The 21,329-nt window shown below is 40.0% G+C and overlaps 3 protein-coding genes across 4 annotated transcripts; 2 read left to right on the top strand and 1 right to left on the bottom strand.

The window, feature by feature from the left end:
• The first annotated feature begins 322 nt into the window (after window positions 1-322).
• LOC106920326 (uncharacterized) lies at window positions 323-5,277 on the top strand. Of its 2 annotated transcripts, none has more exons than XM_014991265.2 (7): window positions 323-414; window positions 588-750; window positions 845-958; window positions 2,703-2,759; window positions 2,902-3,021; window positions 3,110-3,223; window positions 4,454-5,277. In XM_014991265.2, the coding sequence occupies exons 2-7, from the start codon at window positions 616-618 to the stop codon at window positions 4,505-4,507; spliced, it is 594 nt and encodes a 197-aa protein (XP_014846751.2). In that variant the 5' UTR covers window positions 323-414; window positions 588-615; the 3' UTR covers window positions 4,508-5,277. The 2 variants fall into 2 exon arrangements, with proteins under 2 accessions (XP_014846751.2, XP_014846752.2); XM_014991266.2 differs by having other exon boundaries at window positions 326-414; window positions 520-750.
• Window positions 5,278-5,449: 172 nt separating this feature from the next.
• Window positions 5,450-8,518, bottom strand: aldob (aldolase, fructose-bisphosphate B). The gene is made up of 9 exons (XM_014991264.2): window positions 8,369-8,518; window positions 7,656-7,768; window positions 7,356-7,567; window positions 7,203-7,257; window positions 6,960-7,120; window positions 6,797-6,880; window positions 6,535-6,709; window positions 5,939-6,138; window positions 5,450-5,703 (listed from the first exon to the last, which is right to left on the bottom strand). Exons 2-9 carry the CDS (start codon window positions 7,765-7,767, stop codon window positions 5,608-5,610), a joined length of 1,095 nt encoding a protein of 364 aa, XP_014846750.2. The 5' UTR covers window position 7,768; window positions 8,369-8,518; the 3' UTR covers window positions 5,450-5,607.
• A 2,466-nt stretch (window positions 8,519-10,984) lies between these two features.
• Window positions 10,985-20,330, top strand: rnf20 (ring finger protein 20, E3 ubiquitin protein ligase). The gene is made up of 22 exons (XM_014991256.2): window positions 10,985-11,112; window positions 11,400-11,577; window positions 11,671-11,739; window positions 11,832-11,930; window positions 12,024-12,171; window positions 12,268-12,453; window positions 12,561-12,676; window positions 13,319-13,465; window positions 13,545-13,619; window positions 13,713-13,832; window positions 14,980-15,159; window positions 15,266-15,401; window positions 15,653-15,774; window positions 15,851-16,007; window positions 16,090-16,411; window positions 16,589-16,706; window positions 16,846-16,995; window positions 17,087-17,299; window positions 17,544-17,669; window positions 17,794-17,934; window positions 19,136-19,240; window positions 19,648-20,330. The coding sequence occupies exons 2-22, from the start codon at window positions 11,407-11,409 to the stop codon at window positions 19,822-19,824; spliced, it is 3,078 nt and encodes a 1,025-aa protein (XP_014846742.2). The 5' UTR covers window positions 10,985-11,112; window positions 11,400-11,406; the 3' UTR covers window positions 19,825-20,330.
• The last annotated feature ends 999 nt before the right edge of the window (window positions 20,331-21,329 follow it).

Below are 21,329 nucleotides of genomic sequence, written 5' to 3'. Positions count from 1 at the left end.
TTTTCTTTTGGTGTACATATGTTTTTCTTCCCAGCTAAAACAAAAAAAAAAAGAAAAAAAAATCTTGAATTAATATTTTAGTCACAAAATTAAGATACCATAGATTATCTGGCAATCACCATACTGTAATGTAACAAACATGTTGTTTTTAATCTCTCACGAAATAAAGTTTTTGTTTTATTTGTTTAATCCATGAAAAATATAAAGAAATTAAACTTAATTTATTTATTGGGTTGCAGTTTTGATTGTTGTGGTCTTACATACTGTTCAGGCTTAGCAGTGAACGGCACGAAGCCCCTCCTCTTGTTGGGGGGGAAAAAAAAGGAGAAATCAAATTTCTTGATTTCCTCTGGTGTCCAACAACAACATCCCCTTCCTGTCGTCTTGCGCACCACATCTTATATTGACCTCTTGGTGAGTTACTTCGTGTTTTGTATCACAATTAATGCATTCTTTGTGGCTGTTTATTACTGTTCTGTGCGCAGTAGGTGTCGTATTTCGTTTTCCTGCCTTTTACAGTACTTCCACGCTGGACGAGTATGTTACAAGACCCGGTACAACAAATCCTTGCTCTCTTTCCGCTACAGTACGACGCGGTTGTGTAACAGCTTGGCAATGGAGGAGGAAACCGAGTCAACTGTGATGGAGAGACCAACAGGAGAAAATGAGAATCAGAAGATAGATGAGAGCCTGTTGTTGTCCAGCAAACCTCTGCACCGTTTTGTCCGAAAACAACCCAGAAGCTTTGGGGTAAATTCATCTCGTCGTGAAGAAACAGGGAGTGGGTGTAAATTCGTGTACAGCTGTGCACACTGATTGAATATTTGTTTTGGATTTTTTTCAGATTGTGATTCTGATGTTTGGTTGCGCTGAGGTTGTGATGGGATTTGTGATGGTTGGCAATGACCTGGGTACCTCACTCAGAATATTATATATTCCCTTCTGGCAAGGAACTCTGGTGCGTATGTTTTTAAATGCTAAAACTCAAGAGCAAACCTTGTTTATACAACATTCACAAAAAAAAACATATATATATATATATATATATATATATATATATATATATATATATATATATATATATATATATATATATATATATATATATATATATATATATATATCCCTGCTTTTAGTTTAACTGTAGACAAAGAAAATAGAAGGAAACTCCTGACCAAGCTTTGTTCACTGCTAACTCAGCAATTTCAAACATTTCATTTCTGACCTCATATATTGAGCAATTAACATTGCTTCTTCTATTCTGTGCATTTTTCATAGAATACAAAACGAGGGGAAAATGTTTTTATTTTGGCAGCAAAAGTGTAACATATCAAATAAGATACAACAAAGTCTGCCGTTGTTTTGAAATAGTTTCTTTGTTTTGCTTGAAGCATTTAATAAAAAGTTCATTTTTTTTTTTTATCTGAATTTTAATAATTTTTTTTGTGTGTCATGCTCAAACAGGTTTGAGCACTGTTTACATTCTTTGTCGTAAATATGAAGTCCACAGGGTTGCCCCTTTTGGAGTGGAGCTTGGAGTGAAATAAGAAATAGGAAATAAGAGAAAAAGTGGTCATTTATTGGTCTGTGTTATTTTGATACAGAAATCAAAGCAAAAATTGTGCAGCTTATTTTTAAGCTAAACAATTTTGCATTACATTTTTTATTGAAATAGATGCTTAATATCTCATTAAATTCTGATGTACAAATTTAAGCCATAACATTGTGACATGCAAAAAAAAAAAAAAAAATGGCATCAGATTTCTAAATTGGACATTTAAGGTGGCTTAAACCTTCACATATATGCATGCAAGCTTTTCATAAATGTTGTTGTAAGACAATTATGTGTCTAGAAACACTACTTAATATTCAGTGCCTTCAACATTTGGATTTGTACTTTTAGTCGCTTTGTATTCAAATACCATTTGATAGAATTAATAGAATACAATAGAAAATAGAAACAGCCTTTATTGTCCAGCAAAGGGGAAATTCAGGTGTAACAGCAGCATCAGGTACAAAGGTTCCCAAAAGAAGTTCTTAAAGTGTTAAAAACAGTATAAAACAAGATTAATTATAACAACAATAATTGTATTAATAATAATGATTCTAATTAGAACAGAAAATACTGTGCAGTTATTAGAAATAAAAGAGTCGGACATGAGATCCAAGGGATGTCCAAAAATCACATGACCATAATGAGCTTAGACAAATAGATACATTTATTTATTTATTTATAAAACATAGTTTATAACAATACATTAATTGTTATATTTCTTTTTAGAATGTTTTTATTTATTTATTTATTTATTTTAAGGATTTATGGCAACTTTTTATCCAGCAGATGGCGCCCTTGACACATTACGCTCTAATATTGAATTTTTGTTTCTCCCATGATGCGATACAAGTACATCAGTAGACTTTGCAGAATCATTCAAAACTACCTCATTGTTGTTGCATACCTTGAAAAAACACAAAAGAAAACTAAAAAAAAAAAAAAATAACCTCATTCTCCAGCTAAAGTATACGTGCACAGCACAGCTGCTGCATCACCCAGCTACTTCAGGAAACAATAGATGCAACTCCCCTGTTCAGTGCAAAAGCAGCTATCATTGCATGATATGCCTATGGATGGAACTGGATAAGTAATTCTGTAGCAGAAAATGATTGGATCTTTTGATTGATGTGGATGTTTGTATTTGAAGTTCATTACATGTGGAGTCCTGTCTATCTACACTGAGTTACATCCATCCAAGAAGATGGTAAGCCTGTTGATTTTTTATTTTTTTATTTTTTTTTATAATCCCTGGTTTTAAGATTTAAATACACTTTTGCCCAACTTTATTGCTGACCATACAATCTTTCGTAATTAAACTCAGTTGTCTTTGTAATCTGACTGCACAGGTGACCTCATGCCTGGCCCTGTATGTGATCTCTCTGTTGGGCATTATTGTCACCATATCACAAAGGATACCCATAATCATTTCCTCCACGTGGCGTAGTTGGCATTACGGCAACCATCTGGTGAGCTTCATGTTTACTCTCTTCCTCCTTGTCTGAGTGAATGAAACCCCGATTTAGTATTTTACAGCTATGTGTTTTTTAACCGCAGGTGGCACTTATTTCGGTGGAAGGAATCTTGCTTGCATCTTCTCTGCTTGTATCAGCATTTCTTATCTTCTTGAGCGCCCTCGCAGGTTACGCGTTAAGATCCACGAGAAGTCAGGTAATATGTTCTTCGGTGTTGGTGCCATTTAAAAAATGAAAAGCTAAAATTCATGTTCTACCTTTCAATGCTGAGCCTCTGCAGAGTAACTAATAATGAGTGGAGTATAATATTTCAAAAAAGATGACAACCTTTTGGAAACTGAAAATTAGTCATAGTGGTCACTTGCACAAGATGCCAACATTTTGAAGCAACCATGGCCAGAGTTCAGATTTAAACTGAGAGTAAATATAAAAGGAGAGTATTTGACTCCAATCAAAGTTTAAATAAAAAGCTTTAACGTGACAAAAGTCTCCAGTTACCCTTATATCATCTCAAAACCACTAAAATGATACAGAATTTTATCTGATGCACTCATTAGTGGAAGGAAATACTTTGTGTCCACTGAAAATGTTTTCACTGTAGCTTGATTTAAAGCACAAGATGATTAATTACATCACACTATGAGTTACTAGTCAGTATTGTGATTATGTGATTCCATTTTTAATTATCTACTTTGAGTTGCTGCTGAACTCAAAGTTAAGTTTACATTTCTAATCAATTTAGGCTTTAATTATTTAAACTGTTAATCCAATCCAGTCAAATTTTATAGTGTTTAAAATGCATACCGTTACTTTTTGGCACAGAAAATGTACATCTTCTTATGTAAAGACACAACCTTTTATTTATGTTACTTGTTCTTGGTTTGTGAAAATACATTTTAATGCAATGGCTTTATTTGCCTGTGCAATCATGTAATGTAAATTGCATCCTGTGCGACTTAATATGAAAAAGTCATACATCTTTTTTTTAAATCAGTGAACAATCTGCATCTCAATAATTGATCAATTCACAAATAAGAAACTGTGCATTTTGCAAGAGATTGATTTTTATTTTTACAGTGGCATCTTATAGAATATTGTATTTCACAAACTTCATTTTCTATAATAAACTCTAAAGCGATGTTTAAATCTATCAAAGGTCTAAATTTCTTTGAGTCCACAGTCTGTATTTTGGAAAATTATATATTTTTTTATCTCGACTAACAGGGAAATAAAATGTATTTTTATTACGTACACAATGAGGTAAACAGTTTGTCAAAAAAATCAAATTGAACTGACATTTGACTATAGCAAATAAATGAAAGATAGAAGAAACTTAACATAATTGTATTAAGAAAACATAGTTTGGTCACATTGCTGTCTGTCAGCTGTTGAGTTTTTGTCACTCATTCCTGTTTTTTGTTTTCAGATTGTTGTACAGCATTTTGTGATGCATCCCCAGAGTGAAGAAAAATCGACCTAGGACCAACGTTCTTCATTACTATCCTTTGCACTCACATAACACTGTTTTGTTCACTTCAGGTGTTTTTAACAATTATGTCATGTACAGTATACGTTTATACGAACAGCCATATTTTGGTGGGTTTGCAGTTGCTTTCTTTCCATTTTCAGGGATACCTTTCTCTAAAACCTCCTGAGGTCTTAGCAGAAAATCTGTATTTGTGCCGAGTTTAAATTATACGAAGGTGGACTCGTTAAAAATTTGGTGATTTTTAAAGAAAGGTTCGAAGACCAGGTATCTTCCACGTTATAATTATGCATTGCTGTGTTGACATATCACAAATAATACAAAATAATCAGAGGCTTATGGTTGTAACATGCCAAAAAAAAAAAAAAAACCTCAGGAGGCTCAAGGGGTATAAATACTCTTGGAAGATGCTCTGACTGGTTAATGCCAGATAGAAAAGTGAAACTTTTTCATTGTATCTAAATTTAACCTACAAAATGACCACTTACACCACATCAGTAATATTAGATTAACAATATATTTTTTTAAAAATGGAATATTATTAGTTAAGTGTTTATTCACTGCTGTTAACCACTTGCTTTAGTTTTTAATCATGTAAAAATTTGAACATCTTTTATGGTGACCTGCTTCACATTTTTAATCAGATTATTTTTATTATAACTGTGAATTAACTTTACTGCATTAACTGATTTAAAAATTTTGCTTAAATAAATTTGACTTACAAGTACACAGATGTATTAAAAAAAATAAAATATGCATCGGCATGTCTTTGCGTCATTTTTGTATCTGTATTGTACAATGTAAATTTCCAGTAGACGCCCTAACAGTTGTCATACCATCAGAAAAAAAAAGAGATATAATAGTATCTAACTTTATCTAGTAATAGTTGTGGCTCTAAAATTTGGACAACCAAAAAGAAAGTCAAAAAGTCACATATTTTGTAATTTTCAATTTATTTCCTTTTGATGTTATCAACTTTTATCAACAAAAGCTCAACATTACGCTGGAAATCCTCTCATGTTATTGGTGATGCAGGGGGGCATCAACATTTGGTCCACGTGTATTTTTTTATTTTTTTTTAGTGTTCATAGTATTTAATAGACGTAGCTGGCGGTGTAAAGGGACTGCATAGCAGCCTGGCTGGCTGGGGTGGCAGGCTTGTACTCTCCTTTGGAGGCCAGGCCGTTGATCTAATGGGAACAGAGGAGAGGAGAGAAGGGCAAAGTCAAACAGTAGCATTAATGATCAGCCAAGTTGCATGCGTCACCTGAGTGCAAGGCCGAACGGACGGAAAGATTTTGAGAAATCAATCATTCACGAAACTGCGTAAAATTGAGTAATTCCAGATAAGAAATATTTAAAGTCCAGAATGGCTAATTGATGATTGGGAACTCATCAAAGGCTTCCTGTGTGTCTGAGGCTCACCTTCGCCCTGGTGAAGAAAGCCTCCTGCGCAGCTTTCTTGTTGGCATCTTTGCCCACCCAGGCTGCAAGAGCGGAGGCCTGGAGTGCTCGGCCGTAAGAGAAGGTCAGTTTCCAGGGGCGGTGGAGGGGAACTTGGTTGATGGCGTTCAGGTTGAGGGAGGCCTCCTCCTCACTCTGGCCTCCAGAAAGGAAGCAGATGCCTGGAAAGGTTGCAGAAAAGAAGCACAATTTACAGTTAAAATGTTAAAGTAAGGTTTATATTTTTTCCAGGAGAAGGCAGCTCTCCTGTTGTTTTACTTTCATCAGTTGTTTTCTATGAGAAAGTCCTTGGTGGTGCACCTAATTCTATCTACCTACAAGGTGAAAATAGTAGTTTTCTTCTCTATAAATAAAAATGTAATCTAAACCTAACAACTAGTTTAAACTAATCTGGACTTAGACTAAATGAGACTGAGAGAGAGAGAGAGAGAGAGAGAGAGAGAGAGAGAGAGATCTGTTGCTTCTAACTTTTTACAAGAACCTCACTTCATAAATTCCTAAAATATTCCTTTAACCTGATTCCTTGTGGTTGGAGGAATCAGCTGCAGAAGGCTTACCTGGCACAGCAGCGGGTACAGTGCGCCTCAGGGTGGTTACTGTTGCCAAGGCGACATCCTGGGGGGTGTATTTCTTAGAGCAGGAGTGTCCAGCGGTGACCATGTTGGGTTTCAGCAGAGTTCCTTCCAAGTACACATGGTGGTCATTCAGAGCCTTGTACACAGCAGCCAGGACCTGCAGATAAATACATACACATCAACATGAATGGGCATTGATGTCATGTAATTAATATATAGATGGTGTGCTTTGTGTCACACTCGCCTTCTCTGTGACATACTGGCAGCGTTGCAGGTCGTGGTCACCATCAGGCAGGATCTCTGGCTCCACGATGGGCACCAGGCCATTCTGGAGAAGACAGGGTTAAAACTAATGACATCTAGGTTCGTCTGCTGTCCGTTACTGCAGCTAAAACTGCGACACAGACCTGCTGGCATATGCTGGCATATCTGGCAAGAACATTGGCGTTCTCTGCAATGGCGAGAGCTGATGGGCAGCCGCCTGAGATCTTGAGCACACACCTCCACTTGGCGAAGTCGCAGCCGTCCTTCTTGTACTGGGCGCACCGCTCCGACAGGCCATCAAGACCTAAAAAGGCACAAAACATCTCACTCTGAATCGTTTTTTTTAGAAATATGCAAACCAAAGTATATGTGTTAATGGTAGTTACCTTGGGTGGTGGTCTCTCCATCTGTTCCATTCAGACCAGCTGTGCCTTTGTCTACCTATGTCAATTAATCACACAAGAGTAAGTAAAATCTAAAGAAAATTGCCAACACTCTTTTATTAACGGTCTCAGAAGTTTGCATGAAGATCTCTTCACCTTGATCCCAACGACAATCCCCTTCTCCTTGACGACCTGGGGGAAGAGTTTGCCGCTGTCTGACTTCTGGTAGAGCGTCTCGTGGAAGAAGATGACCCCGCCGATGCTGTTGGCAATGGAGGGGTCGGATGAGAAAAGGATCTCCCGGAAACAGCGGCGGTTCTCCTCCGTGTTCTCCACATTGATTTTCTGCAGCCTCTTCGCCATGGTGCCTTGAGGGAGGAGCGTAGATTTTCAGTCACACATGACCAGCTTGCAGTCGCTCCCTGCGCCAGAACCTCAACCAAGACCGAGACCAACCTGTTGATTCGTCCGCAGCCAGGATTCCCTTTCCTGGAGCGACGATCCTCTGAGCAATGTCAGAGAGCTCCTTCTTCTGCTCCGGAGAGAGGGCTGGGAACTGATGGGTCATCCTTGGAGAACCATAGCGGATTATTAAAATCAACTTAAAATTTTACAGTGAGAGAGGAAAACACATTGCATTTTTACATCTTATGGCAAATGGCTGCTATTACACATCCTGCTTTTCTTGCACCACCTCTCCAGTTAAATATTTGGTCTGCATGATTGAACTTTGGCCTTCAAAACAGATACGTTATTCTGTTTAGCTATGCAACCTGAGTTCATAGTTCACTTTGCAACAGGTTGACCAACGTTTTTTTTCTGCAGAGCAATGACAGCAAAACAATGCACTACAGCTAAGATCTTGATAATATACATGCAATACAATAACTTCCGCCAAATGATATTTGCGCAAATACTTTTGCACTTGATTTCTTGTCACCTACCACCGTGTCAGAATAAAAACATCAATGCAAATTCATATTTGAAAGGAAATTTAAACATTTCTGTTTATTAGCAGTTAACAACAAACCACCTCTACCAGCCTGTAAACATGTGCAAAGTCGCATGCAGACCAAACCCACTTACGATGTAGCAGAGCTGCAGAAACTAGTCACGTTCTGAACAATCCTCACAAATTTCTCAATTGACCAAATAAAAACGAGTCTCACTTGAGTGTTTTGTCAAACTGCGTCGACAGCTGAAGTGACAGACGGCCTCCTTTTTCCTCCCTGGGCTGATCGCGATGCTGAAGAAGGCAGAAAGTGGGTGAAGAGTTGTATTTATTCCTGTTGAGGGCGGTGGGGGGGGGTGGTGCTCATGATGTGGCGGGGGGCGGGCCCGGGGGAGGCGGGTGTCACAATGGAGACGCAATTGGCCCCAGTCAAACCCAAAAAGGCGGGCTTCATGATGATGTTGATCCGCTTCTGTGGACTCCACAGTTCATCGCAGGGCCTGGGATTGAGTTTGGGTTAAAACATGAAAGAGCGCATTGTGTGAGTGTAAAGTCAAAGTCTGCATGAGCGAAGAAATCAGAGGAGGGAGAGCTCCTCCTTCTTTAGCTTTGCAGAAAATGTAACTGGAGACTAGCTCTGCTGCAATGTTGCAATTCAGGTTTTGGATCCCTTCTTCTGGGGGAATTGTAAACACAAGCAAAGATTTGTATCTTGTAGATGTTTTTTTTAAGGATTCTCAAAAGGACCTTTGTTAAAATAAAGATGAAGGACAATCAGCAGCTGCGTGTCAAATTTTGTTTTCATCACTGTACAGAAAACAGATCAGACATGCAGATCTCTTCTCACCATTGGAAATTCTATTTCCTTAAAGTCAATGCACAGATCGGTTTTAAATATTTGTTTATCATTACTATTTTCTTTTGCATGTTATATTTTCATTGGGTTGAAGTTTCACTTCAAATACGCAATCCATACTCAGAGGTAACTTTTTCTGCACACACAGAAAGTGTGCTTGTTGTGACATTCCGAGAAAAACAGCTTTTTAAAACCTGTGTCTTCATGCAGTTTGCTGTATGCATCTTTTTACACCACTACTTTTTTTTTAAATAACTTTTTTATCTAATCCCAAAAGATGGGGACATTTGCACCCAGAGACTGAGATTGATGAGACAGCTTTTACACAACCTGGACTCCGCACCATGTGCAATGTCCTCTTTCTAATTGCAGCTCAGAGTTCAGCCTTTGTGCGTGATTTTATTTTCACATACTTTGTAGATCTGAAAAGTCATCCAAAGAATCTTGCTTGTCCCAGAGGGTGTACATAAGATGATAATTAAAACAGATTGCAGGGGACAATTGCTGGTTTGAATGTTTTGTTGTAAATCCTTTCTCTAGAGTGTCATTCAACTGGTGGGAAATCCTGAATATCCCTGTCAGCACTGAAAAACTGCATATTTCTTGTGTTATGGCAAATATGTATAACGCATAATATGTACGTTAACTTGTACACATGACCAGAATAATGTTGTTTTCACCAGGGGAAACTATTAAAACTGCAGAGCAACAACATATCTTAAAAAAAATTGGAAAAAAGAAAAGATTCCAAATTATTTCAGGAATCCATGTCACTGAGGCTCAAAATGCCTTTAGTTATGTTATGTGGTCTGATGGTCTGATCTTGCTGAAGAATTCTGGACTTTGGTAGACTTTGAAACAAGCAAAGGCTTTAGATAAACTAGTGAGGTAGAGATTGTTATCTGAGTGTGTTTCAAAAACAGGACGATTTCGTCATGTATTGTGTCACGGGCCTTCTGTCTGGGCCCTCTGAAACTGTTGGCACATAAGTTTTGGACACATGCTTGCTGACACAAAAGCAAATACAATGTGCAAAATATCTGCTTTGAGAAATCATCAGACATAAAATATTTATTTTAAGAAAATTGAAAACAATTTGCTAAATTCGAATGTTTTTAGTTAGATGTTCGTTAAAAAAGATCATGCTGTGAAAATAGAAGCATCAGTGAGTTTGTTGTGCAAATGAGCAGACTGATGAGTTTTATATTCAACCTTGCTCAAGCTAAAACATAAATTGTTTAATCTTTATTGAAGAGGGACATACAAAGTAAACTGGTTCAAGTATGGATCCCTGATGAACTGACTAAAGCTCATCATTTTTCTTACAATTTTCTATGCTATGCTAACCAGAGCAAAAAGTGTCCTCTGGTAACCCAAATTTTAACATAACAAGGCTTTTGCAATATCCCAAGGTACCTCAAAAACTGAATTTATGTAGTGAGCCATCTCGCTGCACTGCAATGTTTTGAACCAATTGTAAGTGAAAAAGGTTGTAATTAAAAAAATAATATAATAATAATAATAATAATAATAATAATAATAATAATAATAATAATAATAATAATAATAATAATAATAATAATAATTTCTTATTACAGTCAGAGTAAGACAAAAACACAACTTTGCCCAGAATGATATTGGCACTCAAAACCAGCACTTGTTTTCAGGAAATATTTCTTTGTTAGAAAATTATATCTACACCCTTTATGAAGCTAAAAAGAAATATTAATCATTATCACCAAAGAAATATAAAAAGAAAAGAAAATAGGCCCAAGTAAGGAACCCTGAGGCACCAGATGGGTGGCTCAATTGGCAGTTATAAAGAACTCGACACATAGATAAAAAGTAAACGTTTTTTGTCCTTTAGAATAAATCCTTATCGTTAAAACCCCGTTTATATAACTGTATTACATTACAGAAAATATTGAGATTGAACGCGTTTAGAGCGGCCTCCTTTACTGGAGATGGCGATAGAGAGCGGATGTCAGGTGAAGGTGGCCCCGCCCTCCCTCCAGAATGCTAACATTTCCGTTTCCGTGCGGGAAGGAGTCGTAACATCAACATTTCGAAACAGATTCGGTCAATAACTGTTAACATTTAAATCGGTAAGGGTTTGGTTATAACATTTCATACTGAACGTGTTATCAGACGGTGGTGGCAAATCGACTGTTCAGCTTTAAATCTCTTCAGTTTCTTTTGCATCTGCCGTTAGCAGCTAGCTAACATGCAGAGAGAGTTTCAGGCAGCTTCCCCAGAGTCTGAATGTTAAAACAGCATTGTTTTTCTACATTTATGTTATTATCACTGTGGAGTATTTGGCTTAAAAAATAAAAAGTAAAGCCGTATTGCTAAATTGCATCTGCGGTAATTGTTTGCTTTTGTTGCTTTTAAGCTAGAAGATGTCGGGGCAGAAGCGTCCTGCTGACCCCTGTGGGCCCTCTTCCTCCGGTGCCCCCCCGGAGAAGCGGAGGGAGCGGGATGGAGAGGACGGAGGTCCCGGTGTGAGCGCTGGAGCCGGAGGGAGCACCGCGGTGGAGACGGTCATCAAACTGGGAGGAGTGTCCAACTCTGTGAGCCTCTCTTTTATCTTCTTCTGCAGATAAGATGCATCAGAAAAGTGTGAAGTTTTCATTATTTTCCGATCTGAATGAAATGTTTTCCAGGAGGAACAAGACATCAAAGCTCTGCAAGCTAAGAACCGAAAGTTGGGAGAATCTCTCGATCTAAGACAGGTACACTCATTTACTTCAATGAACGTTTACAACTCTGGACACAGTCAAAGAAAGCTGCACTGTGCTTCATCTGTTGGTTGATTGGCTTGCAGGTGATTGAGGACGAGCTGCGAGAGCGAATTGAAAGACTGGAGACTCGGCAGGCTACAGATGATGCCAGTTTGCTTATTCTCAACAGATATTGGAACCAGGTGAACATTCAGAGAAAGAACATTAAAGAGGAATGGCTTGGGTTAATTTCTTTTACGTGAAGTAAAAACATGTCACAACTTGCCCTCTTTCAGTTCGATGAGAACATCCGACTCCTCATCAGGCGCTACGACCAAACAAGCAGCGAACCGGAGAAATCTCCAACAGGCGAGGGACGGAGCCTGAAGCCGGAAACTCCAGAACCCGACGGAGATTCAAACCAGGAGCGGGCCAAGGACAGAGGTTATTATGGATCGGGCACAGGAACAGAAAAAAGAACAGCATGAATATATTAAACAAATACTAAACCAATCATTTCTTTCCCTGTTTTTCACCCAGGGCATCAAGGAGAAACGTCAAACTCCTTTTTGGCGACACTGGCAAGCAGCACCAGCGAGGAGATGGAGGCCGAGCTGCAGGAGAGGGTGGAGTCGAGCCAGAAGCAGGCCAGTCGTTTGGTGGAGATCTACAAGAACCTGAAGAGCACCTTGGACCAACTGAAAACGGAGCTTGACTCTGGGGGCGGTGAGGGGAAACATGCAGGAGTTTCTCCAAAAAAAATAAAAAGAGGCAATGATGGCACTGCAACAGAATGAAACTTAATCTGGAAAAAAAAAATTGTGTTTTTACAGACGGTGGTCTGAAGCAAGTCGCAATCAAGCTGAACTCCCTCCTGAGCAGGGAGAACGAGCTGCTCCAGCAGCTGACCGAGAACCTGAAACAGAAACACAGTCACATGACCAGCGAGGTATATAGACTTCCTCCTTAGTGGTTGTTCTCCTCAAATCGAGATGCACCAGTCCTGCTTTTTGATTTGACCAATACGGATGAGATTATTTCACAGAGATGGCACTTTTGAAGGAATTATAAGATCATGCCCATGTGGTGTTTTTTTTTTTATTAAACTTTAAAATAAGTATTTTAATTTTTCCTTGATGAATGCAGATCAAGGAAAATGTATCGATTTCTTTGACAATATTTATAGTGAAGATTTCTGTGTATTTTTTTTTTATCATAAATCTTGAAATTTGTTGCCTGTGAAAATATGTGGGGCATCTCACTAGGAAGACATAAAACGGCAGGATGAATAATTTTTGCCGTTTTACAAAATGTAACTGCTTGAAACCTTGTAGAGCAATCTTAAACAGTTGGCTGCTTGTACTGCAGGGGTCGGTTCTGCAACTTTTACCTAGATGTCTGATCTAATGGAGCATCCAGTCAGGTTCTGCAGAGTCCTGATGAGAAACAGATTATTTAATTTGGGTTTGTGGAAGCACAAGCACATGGAAAAGTTGCAGGACATTGGTTCCTGATGACTGGAGCTTGAAGCCTCTGTTGTAATGAAGAGTCCTGTCTCCTCATCAGTCTTTGCTCTCCTTGTCCTTTGCAGTCTCGGTCTTTGGGTCGGGCGGCCAACAAGGCGGACCAGCGCGTCAGCGAGCTGCAGGCTCGGATTGAAGAGCTCCAGTGGGACATGGAGAAGATCCGCCGTCGAGAGAACAGGCTGAATGCCCACCTGAGCGAAATTCTGGAGCGGGTGAGACTGAATTTTGTCAGTAGCTGGATTAAGATGTATGTTGTAGTTTGTGTTAAACTACAACACCTGTGCTGTACAGGTCAACAGCAAAGGCTACAAAGTGTGTGGTGAGGCCAGCAGCGTGTGTGGAACAATCACGATTAACAAAAGAAAGGTTAGGTTTCTTTTTCCTCTTTCATTTATTTCTTCATTTATTTAGTTTCTCAGATTGGTTCACATTTAATGTTTTTTTTTGTTTATTTTATAGTTTGAGGAGATGAACAGTGAGTTGGAGGAGAACACGGAGCTGGCAGAAAATCGCCTCGTTGAGCTGCAGAAGCTCCAGCAGGACCTGCAAAACGTCCAGCAGGAGAACAACAACATGAAGGTATTTCCGTTGTTGCAGCAACGTTTTCAATTCAGTCTTCTGCGTTTCAGCAGCGGAGCTTTGGCTCCACGTTTTTAAAGCTGAACAAAACTCAGCAACTGCATCAACTCGAGCTCAAAGACACTTTGTTGTGATGCTCAAGATACTAAATGGATCTTTGCTGGGTGACATTTTTATCCAGTCTACATTGCCTTGAAAAAGTATTAATACTTAAGTTTTTTCCAATTTTTTTCACATTAAAATCACAAATTAAAACCACAAAAAGATATTTTTTTCAATATTTAACTGTGACATTCTACCAAAAAGGACACAATTGTGAAGTGAAAGGAAATTGTACAACATTCTTAATTTATTTAGCAATTAAAATCTGTTTTGTGGTTTTATTCTGCTTTCCACAACTAGAGATTGAAGTGGTTTCTCGTTGTTTGCAAAAGAGGCCAAGCTCAGTCAGACTGAACAGAAAGCAGCTGTGAACAGCAGTGTTCAGGTTTCACCGTAGAATCTCAATTAGATCCATGTTTGGACTTTGACTAGACCAAGCTAATACATGAATATGCTTTGATCTAAACCCTGTGAGTGTAGCTCTGGCTGCATGTTTAGGATCGGTAAACCTTCTCCTGAATCTCAAGTCTATTACAGCCTTTTACAGTATTACTTCCAGTATTAGCCGGTATTTATTCTGACGGCATGATGCTGCCACCATGTATCACTGTTAGACTGAGAAGTGTCCCGGGAGACTTTCAAGCCTTGAGATATTGTTACAAAACCTATCTGTGTTTTAAATTTCTCCATAACATTATCCCTGCACACTCTGCTGTTCTCCTTGGTCTTGGTGTTGCTAAATGTTCTCCAACAAACCCCTGAGGTCTTAAAAGAACAATTACTGAGACTAAATTACTCACTTTGTCTTTACACTTCATGTTATTTCGTATTGCATTCGGATGCTCCGGGTTTTATTGACGCGTTGGAGTAAAGCCGGCTTCAAACTTCGAAGCCCATGAAACTTGCTCCTTTAACTTTGGCGTTGCATTATTTTGGTTTAAATTTGTAGCCTGTCAAGATATCCAAAGAACTGAAACTTTTCTATGTCATTTCAACTTATTTTTCTTTGGCTTCGTTGTTTGCTAATCATTTTCTTGGTTGCCAGACGGAGCTGCTGAGTCGAGCTGAAGGTTTGGTCAAAGAGTCCTCAGAGTACCGCTGTCTGCAGTCTCAGTTCTCTGTGCTCTACAACGAGTCCCTGACCCTCAAGGCCCAGTTAGACGAAACCCGGGCTCGCCTCAACACTACCAGGACGGCGCGCCTTCGACAGCTGGAGCACATGGAGGTGGGTTAGGTTGGTGCACGAGCGCGTGCGCGCTCCCTCGCTCATGTCGGGGTTTAAAGGCATCCCTGTCTTAACTTCTGCTCGCTTTCATCGTGTCTTTGCGCAGAATGATGAGGTGGCCCTGCAGAGGAAGGTCCGCACTGAAGTGTTTCAGCTGGAAGACACGTTGGCTCAGGTCAAGAAGGAGTACGAGATGCTGCGCATCGAATTTGAACAGACTCTGGCAGCCAACGAGCAAGCAGGTAATCCACCTATCTATCTGAAGAAATGCACCGCTCCCGGTCAGAAACAACCAATCAGAGCCAGGAGGGAGAGTGTTCTTCTTTCGGCAAATGGTCTTTTATGATTCTGCATTCTCCAGTTAATGATTAATTACTTGATGACTATTTCGGAAATCGATTCATCGATTCATCATGATTAATTGTTTCAGCTCTACTTTTTTTTTTTTTTTACCGGTTCATCTTCTCATTTTAAATCGCGCCTTTTCTCTTAGGTCCCATCAACAGGGAGATGCGTCACCTTATAAGCACGCTGCAGACACACAACCAGCAGCTGAAAGGAGAGGTGGTGAAGTACAAGCTGAGACTGAGAGAGACGCAAGCTGAGCTCCACCAGGTAGGTCAGAACGGGACAGCGAGTCAGAAGCTATGAGGTGAAACACCCGAGCTAAAGACGTCTCCTCGTTGTGTAGATCCGCGCCTCAAAGGGCAGCGCCATCCTCCAGTCGCAGTCGAGCACAGAGATGGACGTGAAGGATGAGTTGACCTCTCCTTCGACCCCGGCTATTTCTGGAGAGCCTGTGGTCAAAACGGAGCCGGATAACGGCTCGTCCACACCGAGCAGCACCGGTAAATTACATTTACAATCACGGTAGTTTCATTTTCCCGGGTCGTCGTTGCTCATTTGGATCCGCCTTGTCCTCCTTGAAAGGAATTTCACTGAAAACGGAGCCCGGCATCGAACCGGATGCAAACATAAAAGAAGAGGAAAAAGATGAGAAAAAAGAGAAGGAGGAAAAGAAAGAAAAAGACATTATTAAGAAAGAGGAGAAAGACAGAGAGAGAGAAAAGGAGAAGGAGAGAGAGCGGCCGACCCGGAGCAGCAGCAGCAGTAGCAGCGGGGTGAAGGAGGAAAGGGAGAAGCCGGGCGTCAGCAGCCATCCGGAGGAGACGGGCGGAGATCGGCTCGCCATGATCGGAGGATCCAAGAGGAAAGAGATGGAGCAGCTGAAGATCGTCCGAGCAGAACTAAAGTACGTTTGGAAAGTTGTATTTCCCATCCGTCTTGTGTTGTACGTATAGTCTGGATCTTTTAATGACCTTGCAAATCAGCATCTAGAAAGGCTTTGATCTATGCAGAATTCCGACTGTAGCCGGATTTTTTTCTGAAACTTAAAATTTCTTCCCAATATGCATCTGTAACTTTGTAGGAAAGCCCAGGAGTCCCAGAGAGAGATGAAGCTGCTGCTGGACATGTATCGATCGGCACCGAAGGAGCAGAGAGACAAAGTCCAGCTCATGGCTGCAGAGAAAAAGACCAAGTCAGAGGTGATCATAATCCTTGAGCTGTTTTAATTGTTGTAAAACATTTTTCCCGTTTAGTCTGGATATTGTTCTTAGTTTTACAAAAAAAAAAAAGAAGAGTTTGTTGAATGCGATGTGACAATGCATCTCCTCTTTATTGCAGGCAGAGGAGCTTCGGCAGAGGCTGCGGGAGCTGGAGGAGAGGGAGAGAAGAGAGGGCAAAAAAATGGCGGATGAAGAAGCTCTAAGAAAGATCCGCTCAGTAGAAGAACAGATAGACATCCTCAACAAGAAGCTGTCCATCGCCAAACAGGTCTGAGCTCCACCAGGTCGTTTACATTCACCAGCTTTCTGCCCGGTTCTCTTTTTTTCTCTGTCTCACTTCTCCCTGCAAAACCCGTCAGGAGGAAGACGCGCTGCTGAGCGAGATGGACGTGACGGGCCAGGCCTTCGAGGACATGCAGGAACAAAATATCCGCCTCATGCAGCAGCTCCGGGAGAAAGACGACGCCAACTTCAAGCTGATGAGCGAGCGGATCAAGTCCAACCAGATCCACAAGCTTCTGAAGGAGGAAAAGGAAGAGCTTGCCGACCAACTCCTCACCTTAAAAACTCAGGTGCAACATGAAGCCACGCCTCAGCAGCTCATCTTATATATTATCTCAAATAAAAAGATGCTTTGTATTCATCGAACACTTTATAGTAAGGCAGTGAAGGCCTCGTTAGTCCCTAATAGTCTACTGTTGACAAATTACAGTGAGATCAATTTACTGTTATCTTTTTCATTTGGTTTTTAACTTAAATCATGTTTGAGGTTTATTAGATTCTTTCGGACTCATTTGTTATGGTTGTGATTGACAGGTGGATGCACAGCTGCAGGTGGTCAGGAAGCTGGAGGAGAAGGAGCGCCTCCTGCAGGGCACCATTAGTACTGCGGAGAGGGAGCTGGCGCTTCGAACACAAGCTTTGGACATGAACAAACGAAAGGTAACATGTTGATCAGAAACTTAATCCTTTAAAACTGTGGAGAAATTAAACATTCTAATAGATCGTGGTTTAAAAAAAAACAACAACACGAGTTTAAGTTGGATGACGTCTGTCGCGGCTGCAGGCTCAGGAGTCTGCGCTGCTGTCAGAGGAGCTGCGAGCCCAGCTGGAGCAGGTTCAGCAGAAGCTGAAGCTGGTCAGAGAGGAGGTGGTGGAGAACAGCATCTCCAGAGAGAAGGAGTCCTTCAACGCCCGGCGAGCGCAGGTAGCGACACACACACAGAGGCTAAACCTGCACTCGGTCTGTCAAATGATGAAATTGATGATAATAACATGAAGTTTTTATTTCAATATCGTTACCACTTGAACTGAATGACAAGCGACTGAAGATTATTTCAAAAATAAAGTCCAGCATTCATTTACTGATGCCAATTATAACGAGAAGCTTTTGTTGGGGATGCATCATATGGGTTTAAAATCGATCCAAATATCCACTATTTAATTTAACGATGATAAAAGAAAAAAGAAAGTATTAAAAAATAAATCTCTACCTTTGACTGTAGATCTAAGTCTGTTTCAGGTTGAGCCTGAAACAGACAAATGATGAAAGGAGCTACTTCACTGCACCAGCTGAGTTAATTGGTGCAATCAGTTTCTGAAATGTAAACACAGCCGATGCTCGCAGCGCTGCGCTTCCTGGTGTGCTGTCTGTTTGTAGAGTTTGCAAACATCATCGGAGATTATCATCATTACTGGATAACTGCTCTTAACCTTTCAGCTTGAATGAAGACATTGTGTGAACTGTTTTCAAGAAGGACGCGTGGATTTTACATTTCAAGTGTAAAATCCTTTTCAGTATTGGGGAATTCTGTTCTGCAGATTCCTTGTTTAAATTTTCTCAGTTTTGCTCATTACTGAAATACTAACGCGTTGAGGAGCAAGGGTTTTTATAATAGCTGTTTATAAAATGAGACGCTTGGGTAACTCTTGGCCAGATGAGGAGCAGTCGTCAGTGTTTTGGTGTTGGACATGCAGCCCTGGACCTTTTTGCTGCATGTCTTCCACCTTTCTTGGCAAGTTATTTTTTTTTTAATTATTAATCACATAATCTTTTTTGTTACAGTGCAATAAAATGATTTAGGTTTTTTAATAACATCTGGAATGATTTTAAAATAGTTTTTTTTTATTCAAATGGTTTAATCCTAAATGTCCCAAGTTCTAATCATTTAATTTAATTATTTATTCAATTTGAATTTTACTTATTTATTATCATAATTTATCGCTCTATCATGACATCTCATCTTATTATTTTATCTTCTAATCAGTGATTAAACAGATTTGTATTTGTATTTGTACTGCTAGGTGCGTAAGCTCGTCTTTTATACCAGAAGATGAAGGTCATTCAGCGCCTCACTTTGTGGTAGATTTTCTTTTTTTTTTTCCCCTCACAGTCGATTGTTTTTCAGGAGGACATCTCCAAGCTAAGGAGAAAGATTGAAAAAGCCAAGAAACCAGCTGAGAAGATCAGCAACGGAGACGAAATCCTGAACGAAGAAATTAACGAGTACAAGGTACGCATAAAAGATAGAAAGCTTACATTTATTACAATCTTGTGCTTGACTAAAACATCCGACATAAAAACAGATGAACAGCCTTCAAGTTAAATTTCTGTTACTTTTTTTTTTTTTTTTTTCATAACACCAGCCACATTTTGAAATACTTTAATATTTTGACTCTAACAGCAGTGTCATGGTCAGATTTTCCTAACATTTGTCTGTAAATGAGTCAGTGGTTTTGTGTAATTATGACAAGTCTGAATGATTTGTGAAAGCCTTGTTTACAAGATTTATGACTCGGCTAAAACAACAAAGCCCTAGCTGCTTTACAAATTCGCATGCCTTCATCTTTAAACCACTCAGCCAAGAACCTTAATGGCTGTTGAAGACATTTCCTCCTCTTCTTCCCTTCCCTCCTGCAGGCTCGCCTAACGTGCCCGTGCTGCAACTCCCGGGTGAAGGACGCCGTCCTGACAAAATGCTTCCACGTCTTCTGCTTCGAGTGCGTCAAGACGCGCTACGACACTCGGCAGAGGAAGTGCCCCAAGTGCAACGCCGCCTTCGGGGCGAATGACTTCCATCGCATTTACATTGGCTAAATCCACCAACTCTGCCCTCCTTCAATTGGGATGAATAGGAGCCGTTGCCTGAAGCAAGAGTCGGCACTGCAATCATGTGGTCCATCCTTTCACAGGGTATTAAGTGCAGCCACAGGATGATTTCAGTGATGCGCCAAGTGGAAGACTTTATTAAAAGGTTTTTTTTGCCCCCCTCCTCCCCCCACATAATGACTGAAACATTCCCATCCAGTATCCACTACTACGCTGATGTTCTCTGGTGCAGAAGGAATGGTTTTATACTGAGTGTTGTGTGTTTGTCTGCTTGCTTTTAAAAACGGCATGTGAGAGCAATGGATGAAAAACTGCAGTGAAAAAAAAGAACATTTCTCTTAGTGTTGTTTATATTAAGTGTCTCTTGTTTATTGTACATTTCTTCTTTTTTTTTTATTAGAAATGATTTTCTTGCCTCTGAATTCTTTAACATTTCCCATGTTGCTTTGGTGTATTTTGATGTTCAGCTAGTTATTAAACTGATATCAAATGTGTGCTTCTGATTCCAGCTCCTAACCTTCCACAGCGTAGCTTACACTCTACAGCGGTCAGCTTATCCAAAGCGGAGTGTAGGTGTTGATGTACGCTTGTGTAGACGCCATTTCATCAAAGGGGAATGGGAGATGGGTATTATGTGAAATTGTTTTTGAGTTGTATATGTTATAATAGTATTCCTGCATGTGTGAGAAATCCTCACATCTCCCATGGCAGCCATCTGGGGGTACCTAAATGCGCTGCTAATCTCACAGAGCACCTCTTTCCTTGGGACTCTTCCGCTCAGCTCCTTCAGACTAGCAGCAGCAGTTAGCAAACACCTGGTGGAACTGCACATCTGATGTCATCATGTCAACTACTCGGTGCAAAGCTAAGAAGAACGGTCGTAAATGGCATAATGTGAAGCCTTGTGAGGATACTCTGAAGGCTGACAAGAGTAAACGCTTCTTAAAGAGACAGGCCCAATTTCAAGGCGTCAAATTTATTCAGTTATGCTTAAAACAGACTGGATTTTCATAAGAACTTAAGGTAAAATAGTTACTTGATTGTCCTGGAAAATGGCACTTTATGTCTGGTCCCTGTAGGCGTCAGTTCAGGCACCGTCACCTACTGGCCAACCAGTGTAGGGTCGCAAAATGATCAATCCTGTAATGAGTTAGTGTCTGGATTGATACTGTTATTTAACAAGTTAAAACGTTTATTATATGTAATGACTACTTTGTACCTAAAAACCCCAAAACATCCTTGTTTGTGAATGAATAAATCACTCTCGCTGTCTATAGTCCATAATGCCACGTGCTGCATTAGAAGTGCAGCACGTGGCAAAAAGACTTCAAAGGAAGATAGCGGGGCTGACGCTTTCTGACCACACAAGAAAAGAGCTGGAGCCTAAATCTATGAGCAGTGCTCACATTTGACTTTGTGTGTGTTAAACCACAAGTCCCAGTGTGCAAATCTCTATTTATCCCTGTGCTGCAGAGCTCTCCTCCCCCTCTTCT

Source organism: Poecilia mexicana, unplaced genomic scaffold (assembly GCF_051168715.1).
Source record: "Poecilia mexicana isolate PSO_F unplaced genomic scaffold, ASM5116871v1 scaffold_10, whole genome shotgun sequence".
In the NCBI taxonomy this organism is placed as follows: domain Eukaryota; kingdom Metazoa; phylum Chordata; class Actinopteri; order Cyprinodontiformes; family Poeciliidae; genus Poecilia; species Poecilia mexicana.
This window is presented reverse-complemented; position numbering and strand designations above follow the sequence as displayed.

Bases quoted from the DNA above. Each gene is read 5' to 3' on its own strand.
- aldob (XM_014991264.2), bottom strand. From the start codon at position 7,767: ATGACCCATCAGTTCCCAGCCCTCTCTCCGGAGCAGAAGAAGGAGCTC. The intron at 7,258-7,355 runs GTGAAGAGATCT...TAATTGACATAG, and splicing joins GGATTGTCGTTGGGATCAAG to GTAGACAAAGGCACAGCTGG. The intron at 5,704-5,938 runs GTGAGCCTCAGA...TGTTCCCATTAG, and splicing joins CTTTCTTCACCAGGGCGAAG to ATCAACGGCCTGGCCTCCAA.
- LOC106920326 (XM_014991265.2), top strand. From the start codon at position 616: ATGGAGGAGGAAACCGAGTCAACTGTGATGGAGAGACCAACAGGAGAA. The intron at 751-844 runs GTAAATTCATCT...GATTTTTTTCAG, and splicing joins AACAACCCAGAAGCTTTGGG to ATTGTGATTCTGATGTTTGG. The intron at 3,022-3,109 runs GTGAGCTTCATG...TTTTAACCGCAG, and splicing joins GGCATTACGGCAACCATCTG to GTGGCACTTATTTCGGTGGA.
- rnf20 (XM_014991256.2), top strand. From the start codon at position 11,407: ATGTCGGGGCAGAAGCGTCCTGCTGACCCCTGTGGGCCCTCTTCCTCC. The intron at 11,931-12,023 runs GTGAACATTCAG...GCCCTCTTTCAG, and splicing joins TCAACAGATATTGGAACCAG to TTCGATGAGAACATCCGACT. The intron at 13,833-14,979 runs GTATTTCCGTTG...CTTGGTTGCCAG, and splicing joins AGGAGAACAACAACATGAAG to ACGGAGCTGCTGAGTCGAGC.